The sequence below is a fragment of the Parambassis ranga genome, chromosome 13, assembly GCF_900634625.1.
Source record: "Parambassis ranga chromosome 13, fParRan2.1, whole genome shotgun sequence".
Lineage (NCBI taxonomy): Eukaryota > Metazoa > Chordata > Actinopteri > Ambassidae > Parambassis > Parambassis ranga.
In genome coordinates, this window is record NC_041033.1 from 5294008 (window position 1) to 5318863 (window position 24856).

The 24856-nt window shown below is 40.6% G+C and overlaps 3 protein-coding genes across 4 annotated transcripts; 2 read left to right on the forward strand and 1 right to left on the reverse strand.

Annotated features, from left to right (window-relative positions):
- Positions 1–2496: 2496 nt before the first annotated feature.
- nop53 (NOP53 ribosome biogenesis factor) lies at positions 2497–8892 on the reverse strand. 2 transcript variants are annotated; one of them, XM_028418888.1, is made up of 12 exons: positions 8653–8892; positions 8303–8379; positions 8102–8201; positions 7439–7641; positions 6346–6401; positions 6139–6234; positions 5849–5950; positions 5603–5767; positions 5216–5391; positions 4721–4787; positions 4266–4342; positions 2497–4157 (listed from the first exon to the last, which is right to left on the reverse strand). In XM_028418888.1, exons 1-12 carry the CDS (start codon positions 8856–8858, stop codon positions 4097–4099), a joined length of 1386 nt encoding a protein of 461 aa, XP_028274689.1. In that variant the 5' UTR covers positions 8859–8892; the 3' UTR covers positions 2497–4096. The 2 variants fall into 2 exon arrangements, with proteins under 2 accessions (XP_028274689.1, XP_028274688.1); XM_028418887.1 differs by having other exon boundaries at positions 8102–8204.
- Positions 8893–9398: 506 nt separating this feature from the next.
- Positions 9399–12356, forward strand: LOC114444395 (histone H3.3). The gene is made up of 4 exons (XM_028418890.1): positions 9399–9557; positions 10802–10945; positions 11224–11377; positions 11463–12356. The coding sequence occupies exons 2-4, from the start codon at positions 10818–10820 to the stop codon at positions 11589–11591; spliced, it is 411 nt and encodes a 136-aa protein (XP_028274691.1). The 5' UTR covers positions 9399–9557; positions 10802–10817; the 3' UTR covers positions 11592–12356.
- A 588-nt stretch (positions 12357–12944) lies between these two features.
- LOC114444396 (histone H3.3) lies at positions 12945–17812 on the forward strand. Its single transcript, XM_028418891.1, has 4 exons — positions 12945–13072; positions 14010–14153; positions 15681–15834; positions 16352–17812. The coding sequence occupies exons 2-4, from the start codon at positions 14026–14028 to the stop codon at positions 16478–16480; spliced, it is 411 nt and encodes a 136-aa protein (XP_028274692.1). The 5' UTR covers positions 12945–13072; positions 14010–14025; the 3' UTR covers positions 16481–17812.
- Positions 17813–24856: the final 7044 nt, after the last annotated feature.

A 24856-nucleotide genomic window follows, 5' to 3' on the forward strand; every position in this document is an offset into this window, starting at 1 on the left:
GGTATTTATCCCTCCTCCTCCTTTCTGTTGCTTCTTCCTTTTCTCCTGGTTTGGTTCAAGCAGAGGAGAAGTGAGGCATCGTACTCTCCCTCCTCCTCTGTCTCCTTCCCTCTAGTAGAGACCGTGCAAGAGTCGCTGGTTTCCTCCTCGTCCTCTCTGCCGCTCTCTCTCTCAGCGTGCTTCACAATAGGCAGCTCTCCTTTCTTCTCTTCCCTTCATCTTGTTTTTTTTCCCTTCTCACTTGGGGTTCTCTCTGTTTGCACCCTCCACCTGCCTCCGTCTCTCTCTCCCTCTCTGAGCCAGTAGGCAGCCAGACCAAGCGTGTGTCTAGAGGATTAGAGAGAGGAATCATCTCTGTGCTCCTCCCCCCTTTCGCTCCCTCTCACTCACTCTCCATCACTGTGTTTATCCCCCCCCCTCCTCCTCTTCATCCCTTACTGCTTCACCACCAACACCACCACACACACTATTTTCTACTCTAACACAACACATTTTCTGTTGTTTTCATCATCTTCTGGCTTTCCAGTCCTTGTGCATGGATATTCACTATATCTGCACACACACAGGTTCAGGCAGAGACATGAGAGGCAGTGCCATGCCGAGGCTATACGAGGATACCGAGCTGACACAGGGGGAGTGTGTGACAGAGCCAGAACACGATGGAATCAGTGTGTGTGCGTGCATGCATGCGTTGGAAACTGAATTAGTGACAGTCATTGAGATTTAGAGTAATTTCCACAGAGTAGCATATTTCTGCCCCTAAAACACAAAATCTGTGATCATTCAAGAACTCCTGCACCCAGGTGTTTTATTTTATTATTGCTGTTTATGTTAAATATTTTTTTTATTAATTTGACTATAAATGTGATGCCACATCCACATTAAGCAGTATTTTTATTGCATCTACATGATTTTATGATCCTCAATACATAACACACGATGAGTTCTAGAGATCCAGAGATCAAACTAGACAAGCAGCAACCTCCAGGACTAAGAAGAGAAACCATCATGGATCCCTTAGGTAGCCCCCCCCCCCCCCCTGAGGCTAGCTCCAAAACCTGTCCACCCACCTCAGTTCTACACAGGCTCCATTGCTGTGCACACATTTGGATTAACCTGGAGTCACCCTCACACACACCACCTCTGTCATTCAGTACACCATTATAATGGTGTAATTTATAATTTCATCCAAAAGCCTCTAAAATACCTCACTGTACAATGCTCACCTGACCGTACGTGCAGCTGGCACCTAGACAGTAAAAACACTGTAGCATTTAGCCGTTTAAGAGCCACAGTGGACACCAAAACAGAAACACTCTAAGCCGAATGACATTAACATTATGTGAAAAGTCACATACAATTTACCTTTAGAACAACTATTTTCCTGCTAGAAGAAAAATGTTTTAATTTACCAATCTTTCATACACACAACTTCCACATGTGCATTTTGCATTATTTGGAGCATTCTGGGATGTTTACCACCTCACTTATCCTGCAGCACAAAGCTCAGTGTCCACGTGCCTCTGTGTGTGCCCAACTACAATGTCTGTGAGTGAAGGGGTGAGACAGGCACGGGGACACTGGGCCGCCACACAAATAACTGTCACTTTGCAGCAAACAAGCTTGGGATTAGACGACAATATTCACCCACAAATATATATACACAGTGACATCTAGATGCAGCCGAGTTTTTTAGCGACTTCCTCTGTCATTCCCTCTCTACCCGGATTGTGGAGTAGTAATCTATTCCGAAGGAGGTAATGAGTGGCTGCACGCACATACACACACACACACACACATAATCCGCCCTACCCCATGCCAAGACAATCTGGCAGTGCAGTGTCTCACGTGAAAGGGGAAGGCAAAAGGGGGGAAAAAGGAAAAACACAAACAACTTGGCCGCAATCTGTCTCTGGCACGAGTGTACAAGAAAACAGGAGCGTTTACTATCTTATTTAACCCCACAACACCCACTAAGGAGATAGTAAACTCTCAAAATTAAATATAAAGATTAATGAACCTATATGACACTTTATGTCCATGGTCCAGACTAAAACATCTCAGCTGCTTTCAGAGCATACTTCTAACATCATGTACTAATATTCATTTATGATGCTTTGAGGGTGAATCCCACCGACATCAGTATTCTGCTGACTCCTCCACACCACCACCATTTGTAATTCAAATTTAAGACACATTATGCAATGATTCTACCATGACATTTTGATGGATGCACTAATCTGAAATAAGGGGACTCACGTTTCATTCCTGCTACACTAACATGGGTTTATGGAGTCCCCAGAATATCGCTTAGGGCCAACACAGTTGCTTTATTACCATTAAAGTAAATGCAGCCATCATGATGTCATGCACTGGTTTGAGACAAATATTTTTTTTTTCTTTTAGATCCAGATATGGAGAAGACATTTGGCAAGTGGAGGCAGCCATGCCCTAAAACAGAACCGTGCTTTATTATCACCAAAGGACACTGATGGATTGTTGGTACAGAGGCTTGCCTCCAGCGCTTTGAAAAGTGCATTTATTACAAACACCAATGAAAACGTAGGAGTCAGAGGAAGCAATGGAAGAAAGACACAAAGGGAGAAGCAACACAACTGGACTTGTTGCCTTGCTTCACACTGAATGGAAATGATGTGGATGAGATTCTTCATCCACATATTGACAATACTGGATGGATGGCCATGACATTTGGTAGAGAGATTCAGGGGTCTTTCAGGACAAAATCCTGATGTTTCAAAAATATTAAAATTACCATAAGTATATATGAGCTTGCCGTGATACAAAAATTCTGATCAGGTTACCATAGATTTTCAGTTGCAAGTGAAATAAGCACATAATAACTTCCTCATAATGCATTAACATAAATCAAAATTAGTATGATGTTACAGTATTGTCCATTGTACACCAATAGTACAAACAGTACAAATGATGTAATTTTATCCCTGGTGGAGCTGTTTGACTGGACAGCATTATACTTTCATGTATTCTGCAGTAATTCCCATAAGTGAAAAATAATGGATGAGGTTTCTTGGGGACAAAGTGCTTTACGTCAGCAGGTAACTGGCATAAAACCACTGGTAATCCACTAAAATGGAGTCTAGTTCACTCTTTTGTCTTGTAAGGGGGGGGTGGGTGATCAACCGATTTATGCAGCTAGGTGGGTGGGGGCCCTTTTGCAAAGTCTGAAGGTAAAAGATTACATTTTCACACTGATTAACGGATAAGAAGCTTTGGCGTAGCTCCGGGCACCATGGGACAGAGTATGTGTGTGTGCGTTGTTGTTCACACCGGCAGGACACTGAAGGCAATTATGGTTTTAAACCAGCGGGTTGGAATCAATTATCACATGCCCACTTTCAGCCCATCTGTCTGAGTTTTTTTTTTTCCACCTCAAGATAAAGGAAACCATTAATCCATTTCAATTAAATGCCACTCAATCAACTAATCTAATACTAGGGATTAAAAAAGCATATTCCATGTTTTTGTCAACTCAATGCTTCGCTTTAGTTTTTCAACATTTTGCTGTATATTAATACCTCCATATGAGAGATCCACTCTGAACTAGACAAATTAAGAGTATAAGGGTTTAGGTATGCACATACTGATAGCTGCCATAAACCAGACCAATAACCCTGCAGTGAATATAACTCTTAATGGGGCTGCTGACCCCATTATTAACCTCAGCTGCGAATCTTTACTCATGTATGAGCAGAGTAGTGGCACACTGACACTTGGCCTCGGCAGGCTCAGCTGTATACTATAAACCCTTTGATAACCTTATCCTGATAGAAGTTGAGTTACGCAACACACACAAAAATAACATTATCTGTATTTAACTGGAAGAAGGGATTGGAAAAAGGCAGGACTTAACCAGGAAATACTCAGGGCCAGCATCTTTTATCAGAGTTTATATGATAGTAATAATAGTAGTAAAAACTGGTTAGAATTTGTAGTTGCATGAAAGGGTTAAAGAGGCCCTGCACAGTCATTGCTCTTTATTTACACAGTTCCATTATGTTGCACTTGTGGTTTTAAATGTCGCCCATCTTCAGCTGTGGTGGTCTGCAGGTCAACACTAAGTGATCTCCTTAAAAGCTCTCTTCTCCACATACTTCAGCTTGAGCCTCCTCTTGAACCTAAGAGAGCGTGAAAACATAAATTTACCTCAATATACACCTCAACAGTCTGTACATCATTTCTGCCTTTAATGAGGTGTTACGTAAGAGTGAAGCACAAGTCCTTACTTGGCCCTTTCTCTGGGTTCGATTAGGTTCCTCTTCTGCAGACTCTTGAAACGGTCCTTGAGTATGCTGCCCTCTGGCTGCAGAAACAAAACATTACAGAAAATAATAGGTGAGAGGATAAGACAAGTCCAGACACATCCATGTCAGACTAGTGTCTGACTCAATGCACAATTCACACCCAATATGATACAAATCCGTTCAAATCACACTATAAACGTTGACATAATGGCAAGAGAGAAGTGAGAAGGTTGCACGAGCAATTACATCAAATGAAACGAGGGGAAAAAGTGGGTCATCACAGTATTAGAGAATAGGATTAATCTTAGAATAAGACAATGCAGAGTGCAGAAGATAATACACCAACCAAATGAACCAAACCTCATTACAGATAAACAGTGTCCCCACTAGCAGACGTCAAAGTGGATGAGCATAAATCACAAATTTTAGTGAAGTACCTTGAGCTGTCGCAGGGAGCCGGCCAACTCATCACTCAGCTGAACCTCCATGTCTGGAGCCTGGAACCTGTGAGTACACACATTTACAAAGACATTCACTCCCAAACTGCTCCTGGCATAAAGACATGTCATTAGGATAACATGTTCATGTAGTGTTGCCATCTCCATAATTCAGTGTGACAAACAAAGGTTTAGCTGCACTAAATATGTATGTCCATGTGGTCACTGAGAACATTTACTGAAAAATCGTCATGTTGTTGAAAATGTGCCAGGATCTTTGTTTACTACAAGCCAGTGTTTAGTGTTCTAGTTGCACCCTCTAGTGGAATTCTCCAGTAAGACACATACCATATAAACTCTTATTAAGATTAACTTATTAATTATGCGAGTTATTTTCAATGTCTATGATTAAAAATGCAAACTTATCTTAGCCCAGTATAGCCAATAAAACAAGCTGACGCATGTGTAGAAAGGATGGTTAAGATTGTCAAGTACTTGAGTTTGCCGAGTCTTCTGGGCTGAGCTTTCTGGGCCTCCTGCTGGGTCTTGCGTTTTATCTGCCTGGACTTGGTCTTATGTTCTTCGTTCCTGATGGTGGCCTTTATGGAGCGAAGCTGGAAGAGCTGCTGTTGCTGTTTTGTCTGCAGTTTGCTGGCCAATCGCTGCTGCTCCTGGAATAGATTTGTTAAAAGCAAAAACTATTAGGGAACAAATTTAGATAGCTGCTTTATTTTTATCCCCACAGGGGATGAGACAGATGTTGACTCCATAATTGACACACCTGTACTGTCCCCACTGTGACAGGTCAACATGTGTGCTAAGAAAAAAAAGGTGTAGAATTCTACAATTTCATTACACCAAAGGTCAAACTTGTTCATGTACCTTTATTTTCTCTGCTTTCTCTTTCTTCCTCTGCTTCTCAGTCTTCTTCTCAGCCAATGCAATGGCTCCTACTGCTGCTCCCTCCTCATCCTCATCAGAAGCCTCATCATCATCTTCGATCTCCTCCTCAACCAAACCTTCCACCTGCTCACGCAGAGTTGTCTCCTAAAAAGCACAACAATGCACATCAGATAAAAATTAAAGATCCGTTTGTCAGTTTCCCCCTGAGGATGTAATCTTTTATACCTCAGTAGCCGTGTCTTCTTTGTTGACAGCCAGCTGTTTCTCTATTTTGTCTTCTTGCTTTTGTTTTTTGACCTCCACTTCATGGGCTTCCTGAAGCAATGCCTGGTTTCACAGAGAGTAAGTGAGAGGACAGGAGATAAGGTAAGTAGCTGTGACTACAATTAGCATCTTCAAATAAAGTATTTGTTAGATATTTTAACACACTTGAGAAAATAAACAGTAATTTTACTGTAATTACAATATAAAAGTTGCAGTTGGGGACTACATCTAAAGGTGGAGACTTAAGTTACCTGGTGGGAGAAGAAGTCTGGATTGTAGGATCCTCCAGGGGCGATCACCTCCACCGCAGGAAGCACAGATGGCTTCTCATTCAACCTCACTGGACGCTGATGAATTAGTGATGCAGCTAAGTTAACCTCCAGCATCCATAGGTAAAGTGCGTTATATCAACCATCTTTGTTCAGTTTGTTTAGATGTAATTAAAATCTTATCCTCACCGTAACGCGTTTCTTGCCCGTCTGTTGAAGATACCAGGGATCTGCTGTTTCTTTGGCTACATTCAACAGAAGAAAATGCTGTAAGTATGTAGCTTTCCTAAAAAATCTTCAGTTTTACCAAAAAGTCTACATGTATAAAAGCTACCAAACCAATTAATATACTTGTGACAGCTTACCAAGAAGTTAAACTTCTACAAGCATAACTCGCTGCTTGTCAGAAACATGCTGTAGGACATACAACTTTACAGCCTCACCTCAACTTCTACATCTGGCTAGACTGGCCTAACTGGGACTCGGAGTAGATCAAGATTTTCACATTACAACATACGCACTAAACAGGCCAGGATTAACCAGTTCAGCAAACAAAATAAAACTCGCTTTTCTTTTCAGTTCCTCTGGTCACTTTGACCGCCAGGGACAAGAAAGCTCAGAGGAAAAGTAATAATAAGTATGCTCTTGCTCTGGGGCCACATCCTATACCCAAAACAGAGCTGCCTGCTACACTTAACCTTCTGTAAGGACTGACTGTAAGGTCAACAGTAGCCCAAAACAGTCTAACATGCACATCACATACAGTGGTAATGTGTTCACACAGTTAAACATTCACAGCAAGGGTGTCAAACTCAAACTGACAGGGGGCCACTCTGGACCTTGTCTTCCTATAAAGGGGCCAATATATTTTTTTGTTGCCGTTGTGCTGCTGTGCCATGTGCATACCTTTGCATGACTCTCTCTTTCTATTTGAATAAACGCCAAAAGCTGTAGCTGTGTGCACCGTTCTTCCTCTCATCTCCCTGATCCTGTTCTCTGCATTTAGTCGAGTAATCACACTTGAGGTTATTTGTTCTTTAGGATGGTGACTTTTTTTTTGCACATCAGGCAGCATCGTTTCCTATGAACTTCTTAAAATATCCTGCTGTGTTCATCTTGCACATCAGGGTTCATTTATCCTCAGATACCAGACAACCGTTCACACAACAGTTGTTTGAGCTCCAAGATAGTCTTCACATTCCCACAAAGGAAATACTGGGAGCGCAAGGATGGGATCATCATTGGACCGACTTACATAGACACACACACATACTACACTTACTCTCTTGATCCCATATGTTATAGAAGTCTCTGTCTGGGTTGTTGTTGGCTTCCGTCACTGCTTTCTTGGCTTTCTGCTCGATGGGCCGTCTGTCCAGCAGCCGTTTCTGTCTCCGTGGTACCACGCCTTTGGCTGCCAGCTGCTCAGCCTTCTGGGCAATACGACGGAGTTTCTTGGCATTTGGTTGCTGGTAGGCCAGCACACTGGCAACAGAGACAATAAGATACTCAGTTACAAAGGTAAGGAAGGGGATAGTAAAGAAATAGGAGAAATCAGGGACAAGTGTTGAACCCACATTCAGTGTGCAAAATGGATCATTATATGTTTAAGTTTTAAGTATCCTCAGATCCCAAGATACTGTTCACATAACAGTCTCCTGAGCTCCTATGTGTTGTCTTCACATTCCCATAAAGGAAATGCTGGGAGCGCAAGGATGAGATCATCACAGGACACACACAGATCAAACTTTAAAGTAGTATTTTACATAAAAAGTCATGTTGTCTGAGGAAAACCAAGTATATTGTCACAACTCCTAAACCCTACTAATTTTTTGAATAAGTTCTAAATCAGTTTAGACCAAATCATGCTGTTTCTTCCTATCTATTTTCACATAAAGAATAGCTATAGAGGAAAGACCAGGAGAAATAGTCCCAGGCGACTTACTCTTTAGGTGGTGGGACAAGGGAGTCACGCTGTAGGATCAGGTCTATCCTCAGAGGACGCTGTGTTTTTCCTTTCCTCTTCCTTCCTTCCACAGGTTCTACTGCTTTACAGATAAGTGAATAAGTGCGCATCAAAAACAGAGAGACATCTTAAGATTCAAATATTTCCTTGTACTGCTCTGTGAAATAAACAAATATTCACCCTTCTGTTCAAGTTTTTTGGGTTGTCCAATATCCAAAAAGAACAAACTGTCATCCGATTTTTCTGAAATCAGACCCCTGAAACACAAAGATCATGCGTTACATTTACTGAAACTAAATAATGCAACATTTTATTTAGAGCTACAGTTATTTCACTTGAACTGGAAATGTTGGTTTATTTATGGTGTAGTGATGGGCACCTGTATGCTGATTCAGAAGACAGTAAGGTTCACAGTTACGTTAGAATCAAGTGTGCTACAGGACAACTGTAAAGATACACGCTAAATATATAGCTAAAATGAAATAAAAATCACGGCATGTGATGGTCCACTCCGCAAACAGTTAGCTTACCCTGTAGTCCTCTCTTGATGCCTGACGTCTTCTAAAAACTCCTCCACATCATTTATGTCGCTGTGTTTGTTCCAGTTCTTTTTCTTGTTCTTGTTCACACGTTTTCTACTACTACTGACCAAGCCTTCAGGGTCTGAAGTGGCCTTTAAATTTAAAAAACCTGTCTGTGAGGCCACCACGCGTTTCAACCTCCTGGCGGCCGCCATGTTGGAGAATCAGGGAAAAAAATAGTCCCACGTTTCTTCTTCTTTAGTTTCGGAACAATGTGTCTTGCGCCACTTGCAGGACTGATGATGTAATTACTTAATTACTTAATGTCCAAAATAACTTGCAATTTTATTTTGATTTCTGTGTTAATAAAAAATAATATTAGGCTACAATAATTCAATGTATTTATTACAATGTCAGTTTTTATAGACGTGGGTGTAAACGTAAAGACGTATTTTTTTTATTATGTTGAAGTTTATTGCTTTTTTGAAATAACTAAATTAAAATACATATAATTTGTAAATATAGTGTTAAAGGGCAGAAAGGATTATTATAATTGATTCTATGTTAATTCTCAAATGATGGTAGTGCTTTGCTTGTTTTTTCCCCTTGAGGCGCCTTTAATGTGCCCAAAACTTTGATATAAAATATCCAAACTAACAAAAAGGTCAGTAATCAAGATTAAGTAAACTTGTTGCGCAGTATTACCATGTGTGTCTGTGTGATTGTTTATCATATCACAGCATGTATGTAATGTGTTTGTCCCAGATGCATCATGGGAAACGTGTCTCCTCTTGCTTTCCTATGTTCTTTTTCCTTTTTTTCTCCTCCCTTCATTTTATTGCGAGAACAACGCTTTAGAGACTCAAGAATAAATTCCCAGTTTTGAGCTGCAATCTCTCATCAAGTTTTCTAAGGTGAGTATCACTATTTTATTAAAGCTTCGATTTGTCATTTAATGTCATGTTATTTTGGAAATGATGCGGGTTTTTGGTTATTTTCGGTAAAAAACAAAACGGAGAGCAGTCGAGCTATTATCTGTCTGCTCGGGGAGTCGGGGACCTAAAGCACTCGTGATCCGGTCGACTTTGACTCGGAAATGCGCCTAAAGTGAGGGGTCGTCTGACAAAATATTGTTCATCAATTGATCCCTTAACATGTCTAGTATCATCTTCAAAAAATGTATTCCACTTTGGTGCCGCGGTTTTCATAATCTTCCGTCGTTTTTATCATCGCCCTCTCGTTTGGTACAACGATTTTTTCCTTCCCGTTTACATTCTTAAAGCTAGCAGCCAGCCATTATGTTTAGGTGCGCTCGTTTACACATGCGGGGCAGCCGATGTGGGCGGGACCGCCTGGTTTTCCTTTAAAATAGCTCATTCTAAATAATAAAAAAATAAACTCGTGACCAACCGGGGAGCCCAGTATGAAGAAACGAGCGAACACCCGTTCACTGCGCAAGAGGCGGGACTTGCGAGGTAAATATCTTGTTGTGATTGGTTGAAAGATTCACAACATCCCGCCTCACAATGCCATTTACGCAATACGATTGGTTTAGCTGATAAAGATCTGTACTATGATTTGATGCTTTTGCTGTCAACTTTTCTACAAATGTTGCATAAGCTGCATTTGGTGTGATTGATAAAAAAACAGACTTCGATTTTTTTACACACTTTGGCTGAGTTTTTGTGTCATGTTGATCTAAAGCTTTGAATTATTTGAATTATTATTGCATTAAAGCAATTATTAAATGTAACAGGAATACTCCAATCATATTTGTTGATGAAGATTCTCAGTCATCCAGGTCATCATACGTAGAGAAGATTGAAGCAAGGTGTCTGGACTTGTAAAGTTTTCTTGAAGATGTTTCACTGTTCATCCAAGCAGCTTCATCAGTTCTGAACCAGCACCAGAACTGATGAAGCTGCTTGGATGAACAGTGAAACGTCTTCAAGGAAACCTCCAATCATATTCTGTACCCATATGTTTTACACAACATGATTCTTAAATGCTTTGTTATTTACAAGATATCATAATAAACATCTTTGAAATTAAATTATTTACTTTTTCTTATGTCCTTCAGGTCCTCTCATCCAGGAAAAGTGTGATGAATGTGAAACTAAAGCTCCAAAATGATTTGCCCTTATTTTGTCTCCTTCAGGTGACCTGTAGTAGCCATGGCCCGTACCAAGCAGACTGCCCGAAAGTCCACTGGAGGCAAAGCCCCACGTAAGCAGCTGGCCACAAAGGCCGCTCGCAAGAGTGCCCCTTCCACTGGTGGCGTCAAGAAGCCCCATCGTTACAGGTAAGGCTGTTCTGTTTTCCTGTCCTGTTTTCACTATTTTTAGGCACACAGCTCACATCTGAACATCAGGAGTAAATACTGTAGCAGCTCTTTTGTAATTTGTAATCATACACCATAAAACGTATTGAGGCTGAGCGCGTCATTCGCTGTATCAAAATTTAACAAAGTAACAGTCAACGCTTTAATTGCTTTAATCCAAGAAGGATGCATTACTGCATTACTGCGAACTAGACTCCATCCAGTCCTTTTCAATGTTAATTTCCCCCTGTTTTCTCCAGGCCTGGAACTGTGGCTCTCCGTGAAATCCGTCGTTACCAGAAGTCCACTGAGCTGCTGATCCGCAAGCTGCCTTTCCAGCGTTTGGTGAGAGAAATTGCCCAGGACTTCAAGACTGATCTGCGTTTCCAGAGTGCCGCCATCGGAGCTCTGCAGGTTGGTAGTACTTTTTGTTGAAGATCTGGTGCCCTTTGTCATCATTCCACTAAATTGCTCACAAGTTTTCTTCTGCCATCTGCAGGAGGCCAGCGAGGCCTACCTGGTGGGTCTGTTTGAGGACACCAATCTGTGCGCCATCCACGCCAAGCGTGTCACCATCATGCCCAAAGACATCCAGCTGGCACGCCGCATTCGTGGAGAGCGCGCTTAAATGCTTTCTGATTTACTATATGCTGTCCTCTTGTTCCTTCACTTCCCTTCCTTCCTCTATACTTAGTTAGTAGTTTGGTTTGAGGTTCTATATATATATCATATGATTGTGATAACCGTAAATGTGTGAACATGTCTTCTTTGGTGCTACTAGTAGCAGATTTTCCTTAGAGGTATCTTCATGTATATTTCAAACTTTGAATCACAATTACACTCATCAGTTAAAATTAGTAAGTGCCAAGGAATACCTTGCTACAAATCAAGTGTTTTTTCAAGCCAGGAATAGTGTGTAATCTAAAACGGGCATAGGAATTAGCATTAAGGTTGAGAAATCTACAGGTGGACACATGGGTCTTCTGATTTTTCCTCTCTTTTTTTAAATAGAAATTTGTTGTAAACATAGTGAGTTTTCTTTTTCTTTTTTTACAATGATGGTGTATTTCTACTGTTGCTGTTCAGTGTATCAAAATACAAAAGTTAAATCCTGGTTGTCACTTAGAAATGTCATTTGCTATGATGACACTGCATGGTTTGGCAGACTACAAGCGGCATATATGTAGCAGACCTGTGTTGATCATATTTTTAATTTTTAGCCACATTATTATGTTTAGGTAATGTTTTGACTTTTTGTTCTTTTCTCAGGTTGATAACCTATTTTTTTCTACTGTGTTTTTGATTTATGTTTTCAGTCGTTTTTAAGAGCAAAATATTTGTACTCTGGAATTCACATACAGACACAATAAACAGATTCTTGTGGTTAAATGGTTGTGTGAGTGAGCGTAATTATATTTGACCTAAAATTTGTACAGAAGGCAGACAAAACAAAAATGTACATTATATATACGTATAGGAACTAGCCACTCTCGTCTTAAATAATAATTTGGATATGTCACAACAATAAATTTAAAGTCACTGGACAAGAAATTGAATAAAATTTCTGTAGCATTTTGATATTTGATTAAAATGTTATTTTCTTATGTCATAAAATTAAGCTTCACAATACTGCAGATAATACGTAAATAATATCAAGATACATAATTTATAGACTTTTATTGCAAAACTAAACATAATATTAAATATATAAACATAAATATTTCTGCTGATAAAAACAGCCAGATACACGTAAAAAGTACTAAAAAGTACAACAAACCAACTCTAAAATCACTTTCGCTTTGACCCGAGTGTACATGTTCATTTCTTAGTACACTGAAAGGCAGTAACAGTGTCTGTATTTACCAATTTCCTTACACAAACTGTAAGCGTTGACCTGTATAATAGATGCAACTGAATTCATGCAAAGCCGCATGTTGATCAAAAAGTGTCAAAACTGACATAAATGTTGTCTGAACACTGTTGCATTGTGGGACAGATGATTGACGCGGCGGCCATTTTCCCGCTGGACGCTGCTTCCCATTGTGGATACGAAGAAGAAAATAGAGACAAGCGAAACATTTCTCGCGACTTCAACTCACTTCCCCTTAGGTAAGCCTCTCTAAATATGTCACCGTGTTTGTGAAAGAACTTTGTAAAATTTCAGCTGTTTATTTTGGTTTTTATAGAGATATTTACCGGAGAAAATCATCTATATTAGTCGTGTGAGGAAAAATAACACACGGCTGTCGAAGCGACGGCTAAAATGCAGTCTTTCTGCAGCCGTTCAGATTAGGGGGAATTCTGTTTCAAATTATGCGCCGGTTCAGCTCGGTTCTACGCAGCCGTTAAGGTCCGTACAGTTTTCCATTGCCTATCTATGAGTTCCTTGAAATGTCCTCTGTGTCCTTCTCCTATTTTCCGACATGATTGCAGAGCGGTTTTTCGGGAAATTGAAGTTGTTTATGAGCTACTCCTTTGCTCTTCTACTCTGGGTCTTTATCCCGTTTGCGCATCAAACCGCCGCCATCATCAGAGCGAAGTAGGCGGACCTAGCAACAGTGGAGAGCAGCAACTGGGCCCGCCCACTTTTATATAGTCTGCACGCTGATTGGTTCCCGGGTTGTGTATTTAACTACGTTTCAGTCCACCAGCCAGTAATGTCGGCGTACTTTCTTGATTGATGGTTGTCGGTCTCATTGTGAAAGTGAATGTTTTGTTTGTTTACTTACTGGAAAAGATAAAACTTAGTTGAAGTTGCTGGATCCTGTTTCAAAGTTTTATAGCATAACTTGCTGATACATAAGTGCCTTTGAGGCATTTATTTATTATTCATTATTATTATTAGGAAGAGTAGTGTTGGCAGTAGTATCACATCAAGTAGATCAAACCTACAAAATATAATAATTATAATTTCATTTATAATTTGTATTGACTTATTTGTCCTTCTGTTCTGTGTCAGTGTGATAAACAGAGGACTCTCATCCAGGAAAAGTGTGATGAATGTGAAACTAAAGCTCCAAAATGATTTGCCCTTTGTCTCCTTCAGGTGACCTGTAGTAGCTATGGCCCGTACTAAGCAGACTGCTCGTAAGTCCACTGGAGGCAAGGCCCCTCGTAAGCAGCTGGCCACAAAGGCCGCTCGCAAGAGTGCCCCGTCCACTGGTGGCGTCAAGAAGCCCCATCGTTACAGGTGAGTCAGGCTCTCAGTAAGCATTTTAAATATGGTGTAAGCCTAGCAAGAAAATCTAAACCATACATTACTGAATATGTTTCAGGGACAAGAATATGTGGAAAACAATATATAAAACAAGTTTGATAGAGCAGCATCTAATGAGCGTTTTAAGACTAACATGTAGTCTGTAGCTTGTGTGGTTATTCTGCTTTATGTTGTTGTTTTTTTTACTTTTGGTGATACCTTTTAGAAATTAGGAATTAAGTTATCACTGTCCCGTGCAAGCTTGAGAACAGTGTTAATTTTGTTGACGAATCATTTTCGTCATAGTTTTCGTTAACGACCTTTTTTTGCTGATAAAAACGAGACGATAACTAAATAAAAACTAACGCACGGTGCCAAAAACGAAGACGAAATGGATTGACACTTTCGTCAACGAATAAAAACGAGACGAAATTATTGATGGAGACGAGATCCAATCAGAGCAAATTTTGTTTGTGGAAAGGGAGGGACGAATCAGGAGACGGCGGCAGAGAGCCAATCAGAAGTGATCTCTCTGTGTAAGGACGTTGCGCCGCGATGCTGGAAGAAGGCGTACTCATGCATGGTCACACAAAACAGGAGAACAGACACACAGACACGTTTAATTTCAAGACAATCAAGACGGTTTACAAACCGTGCGGAGCGACTATCAGCGGTAAAAACAACAAACCTGAAGCGACATTTGCAGACGAGTCATCTTAACTTCCGTTCAAAGATACACGTGACAAAATTTATAAATTAAGACACCGCTGCTGATGGTTTTACAGCATGCGACCTGTTTCTAAGTTGTCACTGAAGTGTTTTGCTGTAGTTATGGAGTATTCATGAAGAAGGTCATGACTGAACAGTGTATTCAGGGAGAGCAGCTCACTGTTCACTGCTGCTTTTGTGAAAAGGTCATAGCAATTAAATAAAGAGATGTTTGTTTCAAATAACACAAGTTAAAGCTGTGCCTGCTTTTATTGCACAATCAAACCTTAAATATTTCATGAAAAATATATATCATAGAATTTTTTAAACATTTTTAAAGTTTTAGTCTAGTTTTAGTCGACTAAATATCAAATAATTTTAGTCGACTAAATCTGCCGTGGATTTAGTCGACTAAAATTATTTGATATTTAGTCGACTAAAACTAGACTAAAACTTTAAAAATGTTGATGACTAAAACGTGACTAAAATCAAATGACATTTTAGTCACAAGACTAAAATAAAAACTAAATCCGAAATTGCTGCCAAAATTAACACTGCTTGAGAAAAGGTGGACATCACACAGAAAGCTGCATTTAAATCACTGTTCTACAGTTTAACTATATTAAACTTGTCTGCACATGTATGAGTATCGCAGCCATGTTTTGACCAGAAAAAGGAGTGGTTTAAGTCGCTCTGGTCCTTTTTGCCCCAGTTATTTCTCCTCCTTTTGCTCACCTATGTAGTACCACATTCATTTAAAATTAAAGATGTGTGTAGGATTATGTGAGTGAATGTTTTTCATGTTCTGTGAAGGCCTGGAACTGTGGCTTTGCGTGAGATCCGTCGTTACCAGAAGTCCACTGAGCTGCTGATCCGTAAGCTGCCCTTCCAGCGCCTAGTGAGGGAAATCGCCCAGGACTTCAAGACTGATCTGCGTTTCCAGAGTGCAGCTATCGGAGCTCTGCAGGTTGGTTTTGAGTGGGCGTTACCCTCCTCCTGTACTTTGAGATAACTGCAGAAGTGCCCTCTCTGCACACCTTTTGACACTAGATAAGGATGTCTGTGTCTGATCATACACGTAGCTTTGTAGTTTGGACAGGTGTAAAGAGCTGGCAACTGCACTGTTTTTATAGGCCTAATAACTTTTCTTATTGTACCTTTTTCTACAACTTTTCACTCAACACTTCAGGACCTATTAATATCTAAAAAGATAGATGCAGTTTCCCAGTTTTCAACATTTCCATTTTCACTTTTCTAAATGTGCCCCTTGGGGCCACAAGGGTTCATATATGTAACATGCAGTATATTTTCCCTAATCGTGTGTACAATATGTAGACACTATCACCAAAACATCTGTTTCAGTATTAACAATATAATCTGAAGATGTAAAAACTAATGTTCTTTTAACAAGATATCAAAGTAAATCAATGAATAATTTCAGATCTCCTGACTATTGTCCCATTTCATCTTTCACTTCTCTGCAGGAGGCTAGTGAGGCCTACCTGGTGGGTCTATTTGAGGACACCAACCTGTGCGCTATCCACGCCAAGCGTGTCACCATCATGCCCAAAGACATCCAGCTGGCACGCCGTATCCGTGGAGAGCGTGCTTAAACACTCTCAGTCTTTCTCCTCTTCACCTCTTCCTGTCCTTTCCTCACCATTCTGTCTCTCCGTCCCTCTGCCACTCACCTGCCCCCTCCCTCTCTCTGTGTTAGTAGTATGTAGAGGAAAACTGATTATATTATAATTAAAGTGTATAGTCGTGTTTTTCTTAGTGCTCTCTGCAACAGACTTCTAGGGTACTCTCTTTTTGTGCATGTACCAACACTTTGGTGATGAGATCTCCTCAAGCACACATTTCCTAGTTTGCACTGTTTGTAACTGACTCTATGACAAAGTGGATAATTTGTGGATACAATATGGATAACCTGGACTAGAACAATGCAAATGTGGAAGGGACAAACAGGAGGAGAGGATGGGTATTTTTCTGCTGGGGGGACTCCGGTCTCTTTTCTGCAGCAGGGTGCTAGAAGAACTTTCCTATTCCTCTTCTCCTGCTTCCTGTCCTCTGCCAGCCAGAAACGAGCAGCAACTGTTTGTCTCTGGGCTGAATTTTTTTGTCCCTGTATGTGTTTGCATGAGTGTTGGCTCTGATCACCACAGCAAATTGTATACAATCCATCAGCATATATGAAGAAGTTGATTTATGATTACCATATTGATCATTGCTGCCATTTGTGCTAGGTTGTTTCTTTCCAAATAAGTCTCATGCACAGGATTTATTTTTTACTTCAGATTATATGTGGATGACAGAGATGGGGGGGATGAATCAGATAAAATGCAGAGAACAAAAAACAAAGCAGATTTGAAATACGTTTTTCTACTGAAATGTGATGCTACTGACTCATTCTGACACCAAAGACTGATTCTCTTGTTTCGTAACGACCGATGAGTTTAACCTCACCAGTTTTTGTGGTGTTCAAATTGGTTTCAATGAATTACTTCAAGCCAAAGCTTGAGAGCTCAAGAATGGTGTCAGAGATACTTTTATAGCAGTGGCTTCTTTTTTAATAAAGGACCTTTTTATAGCAAGGTTCAATGTGGTTTGTAATGTTCTCAAAAACCAAAAGTTCTCAAATTGTAAAAACATTTTTTTAAAAAACAAGAAGGTTAAAATGTGAAAATGTTAAATCTGTGACGTGACTAATAATACTAGTCATGGTTTCTGTATACGTCCCCCCTGTGCTTCTATTGTTTTTTCTCTGGATCATCTGTATACCGTTTCTCAGGTTAACTTGTCACCCTTTTAACTTAATTTGTTTCTTTTTGCTCAGTTTGATTTTTCTTTTTTGAATTGTTGAGGACAATGTTTCAGTTAAACAATGTTTGTAATTTCCAGATTTGTCATATAAGGTGGTAATAAATGGATGTTACACACACACACTCTCTCATGTGTCTGTGGTACATAAATACTCTGCTAGATAGAAAAGAGTACAGTCCTTAGCCTGCGTGCAGTCTGTAGTCTGGTTTGGTGGCAGATTTTTTCCCCCTTATGTTCTTGAACACATGAAGCCCACTTTGAAAAATGTGTTTTCTTCAGATTTCTCAGCACTTAGATGCCCGTTGCACCACTAGATGGCAGCAGGACACAGTGTAACTTCAGCTCCTATAAATCTCAGTGATACTGAAGAATGACCTGTACTGACATGTATTTTAATCTGCAGTGCAGACAGAATATGTGTAATTTTAGATCATTTTAAAGTTGATGCTATACACACAGGAATTTATCCCACTCACACTTGTATGTCCTGTGTGTTTCTTTATGTTTTTTGGAGTTAGGGTTACTCAACCCTTATGATAATTTTCTAGACATATGTCTTTAAAAACATAAATGCCAGAGTTCAAACACAGAGAGAGAGAGATGTAGAACCCATAATTAATATCCCTTTCTAGGTCGACATCATTCCCCTCATCAGTGTATCATTTCATCCTTCTACTTCCTTGATTAAAAGGGATAAAGCACGGACCCTCAGCCATATTCATTACAATGAAACACACTCATGTCACTGTCACCGCCTCTGCTATACTTATTACAATGAAACTCACAGACAAACAAACATCTAATCAAACGCCAGCCTTTAATCCTGTTGTTTTGAATGGGCATCACCACTACAATGGTGGAGACTCACAAACACATGTAACAACACATGTAAACCCACAAACAAGCAATCACTGGGAAGTGTTTGGGAGTCACAATCCGGTATCACTTCTGATTCACAGTTCAAAATGATTTTTGGCAGTGTATTGTAGCTGATCTATTATAGTTACTATAACAATAAATAAATCACTAAATACATAAATTAACAATAGAAAATAATAAAATACAAACATACACTATGTTAACATGTTTTCCTTAGTAGGTTGAGATACTGCTGATTATCTTATTGGACAGCTCTAGAATACAGTATGTATGTAAGTCTCCTCTAAAACAAAACAAAAGTGTTTGTGTGTTTATATTGTCAGTCCTTTTACTATTTACATTATTTTAATGGTGACATCTTTGCTTTATGGGCTACAGAACTGTAACAGTCTTATCAATATCTATCATGTCTTGCACAGGAGTCAAAATTCAGTTATAATTAAAGCTGTAAGCAGCGATGACGGGCCCTCGCACTCCTTGTGGTCCACGATACTCACAGCCCTCACCCCCTCGCCTCTTGCGGCCCCTGTCCCCCGTTACTGGCATGTGTGGTGGTCAGCAGGACAGAGGAGTATAGTGAAATGCATATACAAAAGAAAGGTCCTCTGGACTGACATATAATAATAATAATAATAATAATAAAGGCTTGCATTTCAATAGGGCTTTTGCACCATTCGGTGCTCGGGCCCTAATTACATTATTTTTGTTGTAAAGTCACTTCTCTTGTAAATTTGTTGTTAAACATGACTATCAGCTAATTCATCATTTTTTACACATGTCTGGTTCCAGGCTTCCAGGTTTTCTGTTGCTGATCCTGCCACTTAATTCTGTCCTTATAAGAATATTTCAGACTGTTTTATTGGCTGCTCCCAGTGTTTATGCTGTCTCTCTGGTAGGAGTATTTCATCATTTTTTCTAGTATAATGATGGCCTCCTCAACTTGCATAGATGCCTCTTCAGACCTAATGTTGAGAGTTATTGTAACACTCAGAGGATGGCATGCTTTTGATGAGAAAACAAAAATAACATAAAACAAGATGGAAATTAATATAATTACGCACCAGTTATGTCCTTATAAGGTATAAAAGACAGGGAACTGTTTGGCATGTGTGGCAAAGGCCTGATCTCCTTCAGCTTCAGGAACAGCCGTGAGGTTCCTGCCAGAGGATCTCAAAGCAACGATCAGGCTGTAACACAGTCCTGTCCCAAAATGCTGCATATTTCTCCCAGATTACATCAAACACAGTTAATTATGCATGGAATAATTTCATCCTTTGGATTAAAATTAAACTCAGAGCTAACCTAACAGTAAGATTACATGGCTTAATTGCCATTTTTGGACCTAAACATGGCATGTGGAACAGGACGACCCGGGTCTGTGTGCATTGTTCTAAATACACTTTAATTATGAAGAAAAATGATGCTTGGATTATTCATGCATGGTGTATAATATTTTTTTACACATATAATTATATTTATATTTGTTCGTTAGTTTTGCAAACTATATGTCCACTTGTCCCTCTGTAACAAGAGCCTCTTTTGTTTTTATTGTGTGCATTCATGTCTTTGGATATCAGAGACATTCATCCCTAAAGCAAAGGAGCATCACATGAGATTGTGATCAACCATAAACTCATCCAGTGTAATGGACATCCATACATCCAAAGAGGTGTGTACAGATTTTTTTTCCTCCCTAACTGTATGTCTTTGTCCGTGTGTACTTCAGCCTGCGTGTGTTCACAACTGTGCGTTCACCTTCCCCAAGGTCTGCGTAGTGCCGCTCCATCTGTGGCACTCAGGGGATTACAGCCAATCTGTCTGTCTGCCGCTCAAAGTGCTGACCGTCAGACCAGCACCAGATTAACACAGTGCTGGGATTGGGAGGGGTGGGGGTGGTGGTGTGGAGGGGAGGGGAGGGGAGCTGAGGCTGGCGGGTGGAGCGTGGGTAAGAAGAAGGAGAGATGGGGAATGGGGGGGTTGGCAAAAGAGAGAAGTGGATGGATGTTGAAGAGGATGTGCGTGTGTGGGGGGGGGGGGGGGGTACATTGAGGGGTCGACCCTAGATTAGTACACAACTGGAGCAGTGTGTTTATCAGTGCTGTGTGTCTTGGGGTGGGGGTTGTAGATTGCGAGAGACAGAAGGAAGAGGGACAGATGAATATGGTGGATGAAGGGTGGGGGTCATCATAGCTGAGGCAAAACTGTAAAATTGGAGAGGATGAAATTATAACCCTTAAGAGGAAGAGCCTCTGTTGATCTACGTTAAAGTTCAATGTCACAATGTCAGTGTGGGAACAGGAGCTGGAGATGATGGCCTCAGGGCTCCCTGAGTATCCATAAAGTCTGTGATTATGTAAGAAAGGAAAAAAGTCTGTGAAAGATGTCCAAATCCTAATCTGAAAATAGATGTAGGTGCAGTTATAGTTTGAAGCTCATACAAAGTGTGAGGTAGGAACCAAATAGGATCCAGGGGGTAGTCTTTAGAACAGTTTTGAGTCTGTCACCAATCACCGTGTGGTGGCACAGTGGCCCATCACACCTCTGTCATTAGAAGGAAGGTTTCAGATGTTCTACAACAGATATTACTTTTTAATGCGTACTGAAGAATAAGAATCTGGGTATGAGTCAGAAGAATCATTTGGGGTTTTTTTCTGTGGTTGGGGTCTGAATATAGGGAACCAATGAGATTCATATACAAGAGGCACAGTGGAGAACAGTAGAGGTGGAGGACTAAAGAACCCGAGGGTAGGTGTGTGTGTGTGTGTGTGTGTGTGTGTGTGTGGAGGGAGTCAGGAACTGCTCCCAGGGATTATCTGTATTCAGCCATTAGCACAACCTGGTAGTCAGCTAGCAGGGTTCAGTACAACCACACACACACAATTTAACAAGAGCTGGTGCTATTAATGCAACCGCAATAAGAGATGTATGATTACGGGAAAAGTTGAGGGGTCAGCACACATGGGGTGTCTTTATTGATTCCCCTGGGATCAATAAAGGAGTGTGTGAGTGTGTGTGAGTGTGTGTGTGTGTGTGTGTGTGTGTGTGCTGGCTTGCATCGCTCAGGCCATCTGCTTCTCTGGTCACACTGCTAACAGAAACAAGAGAGGAGGGAGGAGTGCATACACAGTCTGTGTTGTCCAGACACATGGTCAGTGCTGTGTTGTTTTTCTACAGCTCCCCCTATTGACTAATTGTGGTACTACACCACAGTACAGGCAAAAACACTGTACCTTTGCTGCATGCACATGTCCACCTACCTCTCCACTCATTGTTGTTCACAAAACTTACTTCATTCAATTAAAAACATTCAGTAACCAGTCTGATTGCTGCAGCTGAAGCATTGCTTTGAATGCTGATGTGAAGGATTGCTCTGAATTGCTGGAGAATCTGCAATCTGAAAATAAAATAAGGACAATGTCAGAATCACAAGAAGTTCTACAACACAGTATACTTTTTATGTCTATGATGTCAAAGATGTGGAGATGGTGGCGAGTTAGAAAATATGGCAGCTCTGCTTCTCTGTTTTTGGTTATGTCTTAATGGAAGAATGACCGGCACTCTCCCCAAACAGCTGCTATAAAGGCAAAACAGTTTGGTGTTCAGTTTTAGGAGTACCACCGTCAGAAAGCTAACGAGTGTTCCTTCGAGCCGATGTAGTGTATCTGTGTAATTCTGCACTTATTGTTATCTTTTTTGTTATTGTCTTTTTTGCAGCATCTTTCAATGATTTTTGCAGCAATTTTATAAAGATATTTATCTGTGCCATACATGACATTTTGTAATTAGCTTTTATTAGAGGTTCCCTGTTGAGTTTCAGCCCTTTGAGTGGGTTCATGTGTCCACTAGAGGGTGGCTCCAAAAAGTGAGTCAGTGACCAAAATGCTCACTAATTACTAATTACCTAATTAGATCTAATTACCTGTTTTTTGGTTAACCCCCTCAGGTAACCTCAGGTGTGGGGCCATCATGACACTTGGACATAATACAACTGCAAGAGACGCCCCCTCCTGGCCATTAAAAAGAATACAAATTTAAAGGGCTTAGGCTTTTTTTTGCATTTAAAACTGCTTCGGACATATAATGCAATGTAAACATTTGATGTTTAAGGTGTTCCCTCTGGATCACAGGTGTGACTGTGTGGCACTCTGGAGTCTTCTTAGTCAACAGAGGAGGTGCCACAGTAGTTCAGTGTTATAAAAATGTCACCATATTGCACACTGATCAGTGTCTAAAGCTTATAATCATGCAGAGCAGGACACTGTCACTAAATTGATGTATTAAATCAAATAATTCTTGTGCACATAAACAATGCAGTAATGTCAACAGGTCACTAGATGTCTCCCTAATTCCTCATACAGTCTTTGTGGACTGTCCACCTGTAGGTATAGCAGAGTCCTCAGTCCTCACATTTACCCCAAAACTGTGTTTATTATGCAGCGATAAACACAGAAATATTACATAATCATCAATATAATTTACATACAAAATACAAAATGAAATACCTAATGTGTATATTTAAAATGTTATCACTGATCTTCACAACCTTATTCTATGACATTAAGAAAAAACTTGATGGATATTGCTGATAATATTTTCACACTCAAACTCTTAATCTGGATTAGGCCGTGATGTCAGTGAGTGAGGCCGAGTGAAGCTGGAGGGGCTGAGCTGGCCGTTGCCCTGGGCGTCCACTTTTCCCATGAACATGTAGTTCTGGCCTCAGTCTTAGACGAGGCAGCGAAGCCTCATTCAACTTTTAACTGTCTTCATTTGGCAGCAGTTGTCTATCAGGGAGGCTTGAGGCTGTTATACACTTAAAGAACAACACAATGTAACTCCAAGTCAGTCACACCTCTGTGAAATCAGCCTGTCCAGTTAGGATCAACACTGACTGTGAATCAGTTTCAGCTGCTGTTGTGCAAATGGAACAGACAACAGGTGGAAATGAGAGGCAGTGATCAAGACAAGCCCTATAAAGGAGAGGTTCTGCAGGTGCTGACCACGCTGTGGAGAACGTTCTGCTGCCTGCAACATCCTCCAGCATGACCAGTTTGGTGGTGGGTTAGTAATGGTGTGGGGAGGCATTTCTTTGGAGGCACAGTCCTCCATGTGCTAGCCAGAGGTACCCTGATTGCCATTAGCTACCGGGATGAGACCTCAGATCATATGCTGGTCCTAGGTTCCATCTGATGCATGACAATGTAGGCCTCATGTGGCTGAAATGTGTCAGCAGTGACTGCATGATGAAAGCATCGATGCTATGGACTGGCCTGCCCGTTCCCCAGACCTGAATCCAATCCTGCACATCTGGGACATCATGTCTCGGTCCATCCACCTATGCCAAGTCGCACCACAGACTGTCCAGGACTTGACTGATGCTTTAATCCAGGTCTGGGAGGATCCCTCAGGAGAGCATCAGCCGCCTCATCAGGAACATGCCCAGGCATTGTAGGGAGGTCATACAGGCACGTGGAGGCCACACACATACTGAGCCTCATTCTGACTTGAGGAACTTCACTCAAGCTAAATCAGCCTGTATTGTGATTTTCCACTTTTATTTTGAGCATGGTTCCAAATCCAGTCCTCCATGGGTTAATAATTTTGATTTACATTGATCATTTTTATGTTGTTTTGTTCTCAACGTATTCCACTAAGTAATGAATGAAGATTTTCAACTGGAATATTTCATTCATTGTTATTTTAGTGTTCCCTTTATGTTTTTGAGCAGTGTATTTGAAAGTTAATGTACTTAAAGAGTCTTTATATGAATTTGAAGTAGACACACTTTCTGGGATATTTTCATTTTGTTACATGGTTGACAGTATAATTTCACTGAGAGGTGAGGGTGCATATGAGCATATCCCAAAAATAGCTTTATGCAACTTTATGACTCTACTCTAAGTCTGATAAAGACTACAAATATGGCTGCTTTGTGTGCTTCTTGTGTCAGCCTGTCACCACAGTAACAGCCCTGCCTGCCTAATTAAGCCCTAATTAAAACATCTGTGTGATTCTCCTTTTACTTCTCTTAGGGCAGATCCCATGTATTTTAATGGGGGTTGCACCCTCCAAACAACTTCTCTTTTTGTCCATACCGAAGCCTTCAGACAAAAAAAACCTCACCAATCGTAGGGTGTCCTTCCCAAAGTGAACAAGTCCAGACGCCTTGCTTCAATCTTCTCTACGTATGATGACCTGGATGACTGAGAATCTTCATCAACATGTTGCCAATCACTTTGGGAAGGACACCCTACGATTGGTGAGGGAACATGAAAAGACCTCTAGGA

What these genes read in the sequence shown, in the direction of transcription:
- nop53 (XM_028418887.1), bottom strand. Translation starts at nt 8,858, where the DNA reads ATGGCGGCCGCCAGGAGGTTGAAACGCGTGGTGGCCTCACAGACAGGT. An exon ending in CTTGTCCCACCACCTAAAGA is followed by an intron (nt 7,642 to 8,101) that starts GTAAGTCGCCTG and finishes CTCTGTTGCCAG; the next exon opens with TGTGCTGGCCTACCAGCAAC. An exon ending in TAACATATGGGATCAAGAGA is followed by an intron (nt 6,402 to 7,438) that starts GTAAGTGTAGTA and finishes TGTTGAATGTAG; the next exon opens with CCAAAGAAACAGCAGATCCC.
- LOC114444395 (XM_028418890.1), top strand. Translation starts at nt 10,818, where the DNA reads ATGGCCCGTACCAAGCAGACTGCCCGAAAGTCCACTGGAGGCAAAGCC. An exon ending in AAGAAGCCCCATCGTTACAG is followed by an intron (nt 10,946 to 11,223) that starts GTAAGGCTGTTC and finishes TGTTTTCTCCAG; the next exon opens with GCCTGGAACTGTGGCTCTCC. An exon ending in CCGCCATCGGAGCTCTGCAG is followed by an intron (nt 11,378 to 11,462) that starts GTTGGTAGTACT and finishes TGCCATCTGCAG; the next exon opens with GAGGCCAGCGAGGCCTACCT.
- LOC114444396 (XM_028418891.1), top strand. Translation starts at nt 14,026, where the DNA reads ATGGCCCGTACTAAGCAGACTGCTCGTAAGTCCACTGGAGGCAAGGCC. An exon ending in AAGAAGCCCCATCGTTACAG is followed by an intron (nt 14,154 to 15,680) that starts GTGAGTCAGGCT and finishes TGTTCTGTGAAG; the next exon opens with GCCTGGAACTGTGGCTTTGC. An exon ending in CAGCTATCGGAGCTCTGCAG is followed by an intron (nt 15,835 to 16,351) that starts GTTGGTTTTGAG and finishes ACTTCTCTGCAG; the next exon opens with GAGGCTAGTGAGGCCTACCT.